At 42.4% G+C, this 5,328-nt stretch overlaps 1 protein-coding gene across 1 annotated transcript; it reads right to left on the bottom strand.

Annotated features, from left to right (window-relative positions):
- Window positions 1-410: 410 nt before the first annotated feature.
- On the bottom strand, window positions 411-2,750 carry LOC144556690 (uncharacterized). The gene has a single exon (XM_078305080.1). The coding sequence runs from the start codon at window positions 2,748-2,750 to the stop codon at window positions 411-413; it is 2,340 nt and encodes a 779-aa protein (XP_078161206.1).
- Window positions 2,751-5,328: the final 2,578 nt, after the last annotated feature.

Below are 5,328 nucleotides of genomic sequence, written 5' to 3'. Positions count from 1 at the left end.
CATCAAAAACAAATTTATAAGATTGTACCCCATGTACTTCTCACAGATCTCCGGACAATTGAGGATGACATAAGTGTGTGCCGCATCAAAATCTGTTTCAGAGAGAGGCCTTCGTCTTTTCCTGCCAATGCAACGGGTCGAAGTATCGAATATGGAAAGTTGTCCCGCCAAATGTCTACTTGTTTCAACTCCTTGGCCAATGTTAGAATTTACTGCAAAGTAGTCTTTGGAAAATGTACCAATTTCTTTGGCAATTGTAGCCTCTATGATCGAGCCCTCAACCCGTGCCTTGTTTGTGACTCTCATCCGCTGTTCTTTGTTACGCCTGTAAATGCAACAATTGTTTAGTGTTAGCGCCTTGATAAACTATTATGGTTTAGAAATAGAAGATATAGGTAAGTTGTGTTCATTTATGTAAAATAAGAAGAAATTACAAACCACACGAACCTTTCACATGCAAACATCCAACGGGCCAATACTGGCCCACCCATTCTAGCCTCGTATGCTACATGCAATGCAAGATGCTCCATGGAATTGAAGAAACCCGGTGGGAAATTTTTTTCCGCCTTACACATTGTGACAATGAAATCATCTTCTAATGTCGCAAGACGGTTTGGATCAATTTCCTTCGCACAAATCTCTCTAAAGAAGGCTGAAATCTCACATAAAACATCCCATACAGCATCCGGGACAAAGTCTCGAAATGCGACGGGGAGGAGGCGCTCCATGAACACGTGTAGATCATGACTTTTAAGTCCAACAAAGGTGTTAGTGTGTAGATTAACCAACCTTGACCAATTGGATGCGTAACCATCTGGAAATCTTACTACATCCTTGAGCCATTTTAAAACAATCACCTTATCAGATGGAGAGAGTGCGAAGGGGGCCTTTGGTTTATGCATCTTTCCCGGGTGGCCATCCACCGGGATTAGGTGCTGGGTGGGACGATCACAATATATAGCCAAATCTTTCCTTGCTTTTTCATTATCCTTGGTTCTGCCACCTATGCTTAAAAGCGTGTATAACAAGTTTTCAGTGAAATTCTTCTCCAAATGCATCATATCCAAATTGTGTTGCAACAAATTGTCTTTCCAATAGGGTAAACTCCTAAAGATACTCTTCTTTTGCCAATGGTGGGTAACACCATAACCCTCAATCTGAAATAATGGTGCATCTTTACCCCATTTAATAGGCGGGATCAAACTCACTATGTCGAGCAGCTGCTCTCCCGTCAATCTCGGTGGTGGCGGATCATTCTTGACTCTACCTTTTATGAAATTATTCTTATCTCGACGGAATGGGTGATCCCGAGGTAACATGCACCTTGTACCATCGAACCAAGTTGTTTTTCCACCATACTGAAGTTGAAAAGCTTTTGTCTTCTCCATGCAATAAAAACACCCCAACCTACCTTTTGTACCCCAACCACATAGCATCTCATAAGCCGGGTAATCACTCACCGTCCAAAGTAGTTGTGCATGCATTTGAAAATTCTCTTTTTTATACCCATCCCATGTATATGCTCCAGTTAACCACAAACGGTTCAATTCGTCAATTAAAGGTTTGAGACATATATCAATATCCCGGCCCGGATGCTTTGGTCCCGGAATGAGTAGCGCGAGGAACATGCTCTCCTCTTTCATTATCATCCCAGGTGGCAGGTTATACGGAAAAACAAATACCGGCCAACACGAATATGGAGCTGCACTCGAGTTGAACGGCATGAATCCATCCGTTGTGAGCCCCAACCAAACATTTCTAACCTCATCTGCGAAGGTGGGATGTTTTTCAGCAAAATGCTTCCAAGCCTCGGCATCCGCCGGGTGCTCCATCACCGGTGCTCTATGACGCACACCTTCCTTGTGCCATCTCATATTCTTCGCAGATGATGCAGTCATGTACATCCTTTGCATTCGTGGTGTGATAGGTAGATAGCGAACTTGCTTTTGTGCAACGGGCTTAGCCTTTTTATTAGGACCGGGAGGCTTATACCTTGGTTCGAGACATACATCACACCGTGTCTTCTTCTTGTTATCCTCACTGTAATATAGCATGCAAAAGTTGGGACATACATCTATTTTCTGAGCCTCCATGCCCAATCCATCAGCCAATCGCCTCGCTTGGTACCAATTTTCGGGCATTTCTTCACCCGGCGGAAGCGTTTCCTTCATGACTTCCAACACATCATTAAATGCCTTTTGGCTCATCTGGTGTTTAGACTTGACAGCCATGGTACGTGACACAACCGACAATACGGTGTGTTTTTCGCATTTCATTTCACTCGTTGCGTTAAACTTCCATAGTGGTTTTTTTGATGCTGCCATCATGTTGAAGAATTGCTTAGCCGCTCCAGCCAGTTCCTCCTCATTCCAATTGAATTCTTGACCAGCGGCATCCCTCACCATGTCACTCATTCGATCAGCGGCATTATTCGATGGTGGTGGACTTTGAGGTTGGTTGTTAGCTGAATTAGGATGTGGCTCCCCGTGTTTGTACCAAACATCATATACACTGCAAAAACCATGTTGATAAAGATGCAGTTGAACGGTTTCTATATCCTTGTTGTATAGATTGTCACATCTTTCACACGGACACGGGATAGATTTATTTCCACTTGCATCAACACTCACAACAGAAGGATAGGTCAAAGCAGAAGATATGAATTCGTCAACACCTGCCATGAATTCGAGTTGAAGAGTTCCTCCCGTATTTGATCGGCCATTGTACATCCATCCCCTATCAGTGGCCATTCGATGTAACCTTGACAAATTAATTCAAGTTCATTAAATAACTGTACAATAACATAGAGAGTGACATTGATTCATTAAAATGTCTCACTGGTGCATGGATTGCAACTTACTGTCACAGTTGAAAAATTCAAGTTACTGTCACAGTGGAAAAATTCACAAATGGTTATTTTCTAGTCCTAGAAAACCAGATTTGTTTCCTTATTTCCTCTTTTTTTCTCTTGAAATGATTGAGAGTGGAGATAGAGTGAGTGTTACCTACCTAAATGCAGTAACCAAAGAGGATGAGACCACAGCAGAAGGTAAGATGGTGGGAGAGGGTGATCGGAAGTTCACGTGAAGAGAGAAATGGAGATGGGGTTTATCAGGTCTCACAGAACGGCGACCTAAGTAGGGTTAGAGGCGATGGGTTTTCAGTCGCAAGTTGAGAACGGCGACAAGGTTTTCACACAAAGAGAGAATGGACAACAGATAGTTGCAATAGATAGGCGAGAAGGTTCTGATAGATTGTTGCACTTATTTTCGTCGGTATTCCAACGGAAATAGTGCCATGTAATTGTTGGATAAAATATATATTGTTGTTTGCGTACCCATTGTACGCATAAATTTTGATTTATTACACACCAACAATTTCCATGATTAATCCATTACCCAAAGCCCTATGCCTTAAATGCACAAAGCACAACATGCATAGTTTGTACACATGTACAGATCCTTAGAAATCAAAGTACACTACATTGACAAAGCACAACATGCATAAATTAAACACATCATACACATCCTACAATTATCAGTTTCAACCATATCATTTCAAAACATTAACAAGATCACATCCTGCACATCCTTTAGCTAACACACCTGAGTTAAAGCATTAACTAGTCACATCCTACACATCACAGTTCATACACATCCTAGACATCGCAGTTGCATGTTTGCCTTACCAGTCATTAAACAGTTCATACACATCCTACAATTACTAGTTTCAACCGTAACATTTTAATGCATCCTTACAATAACATTTCAAAATACTGTTCAGTCCTACGATTATTACAATTATCACATATATAATCCAACACCATGCGTCGATGGGTGTGCTCTGCCCCTTCAAAAGCTCTTCGATGCACCATTGTCATCCGTCTGTCCACCGCTGTTGCCCTCCCCACCGTTGCCTTTTTTTGACGAACCCTGCCCAATCAAAGAGCAAACAAAGACTTGGGGTTGGAAATTATTCATATAAGTATCATACGCATAAATTATTTTATGTTGTTTAGTTGCTTACCTTGTACATTGGAGGTGGACGTGGAGGTCGACGGCCGTGAGCCTCGAAGAGCTTGTTAAAACAGTCCTGCGTGTACTCATTGTAACTTTGAACATCCCTCATTTCACGTCTGTGCCGCTCATCTTGGGCAACTATGTCAGCAACAATCTTGGCACGTTCAGCAGCAAATTTGGCACGTTCAGCTGCTAATAATTCTGTCACCTCCTCCTTTGAGAATTTTGTATTTGCATCACTGGCAGAAGTGGCAGTGCTCTTGGTTGGAGTAGACATGTCTGCCTCCAATGTCTCCAAAACACGGGTGGCTTTGCTTGTCCTTGATTTGTTGCCAAATCCAAATAACCTCCCTCGCTTGTCCTCTCCGTTCACAGCTAGCTCCCATATTTCCTCATCAGAAAGCCTCCCCGAATACTTCTCCTTAAGGACAGAATAGGTTTTCTGTATTTGTTATAAATAACTGTCAGTGATTGAAAATCTTTGGACTAACAAACACAACAGTTGATTTGCAAATTTGCTTTCTTCAAAGGAAGAAAGAAACCAGATTGCATGTTATCTCAAGGTGGATTAAGAGGCACTCACCGCTGCCTTTTCAGCACTAGCGTTCACGTATTTCTTTGGCCCTTCCGGTGTTTTTATCATGTGAGTTCGATCAAAAACCTCCTTCAACTCGACTGGTGCACCCCCCTTCTCTTTGCTCTGCAGATTGGACAAAAATGTAGATGATGTTAATAAAATAAATACATTTGTAATTTAATTCAAGTTAATGTAGTAAACCAATACCATGGCTTGCTTGTGTCGGTACATACTCCTAGAACCAGTCACGTGGTGGATCGGATGCTTTTGCTTTTTTTTGTTGTCACTATTGGTCAACGATTGACTTGCAAATTTGTAAGTGGACCAAATGTCACACAACCCCTTCTAGGCTTCTACATTTTTGCACCATTTAGGAGGGAAATCTTTCCATTTCGCCTTATCTTCCCCGTGTTTCTTCGTGTACGAAGCTCTGTCCTCTGCCAAATGGGAAGCGTAAGCGACCGCCGCTATGTTCTCAAAAACATCGAGACAACGCACAATTCGTTCACCTTCACCCCATCGATACCTCTGTAGGAACTGTTGTAGGATATTCAACCTCGTTTTACTTGGAAACCACCGGTATGACCTGCAAGGTCCTGGTAGGTTCTCCAAAGTCAGGATCCGAATCGTTGTTATGACTTTTGTGCAGAGGGGCTTAGTTGTGAACTCACAGTCACCAACCACTATGACTTCTGGTCTGTCTTCCAGACGGGCTGGATCACGAGGCTTCGC

Source organism: Carex rostrata, chromosome 7 (genome assembly GCF_964058835.1).
Source record: "Carex rostrata chromosome 7, lpCarRost1.2, whole genome shotgun sequence".
In the NCBI taxonomy this organism is placed as follows: Eukaryota; Viridiplantae; Streptophyta; class Magnoliopsida; order Poales; family Cyperaceae; genus Carex; species Carex rostrata.
This window is presented reverse-complemented; position numbering and strand designations above follow the sequence as displayed.

Excerpts from the sequence above, each read along its gene's own strand:
- LOC144556690 (XM_078305080.1), bottom strand. The coding sequence starts at position 2,750 with ATGGCCACTGATAGGGGATGGATGTACAATGGCCGATCAAATACGGGA.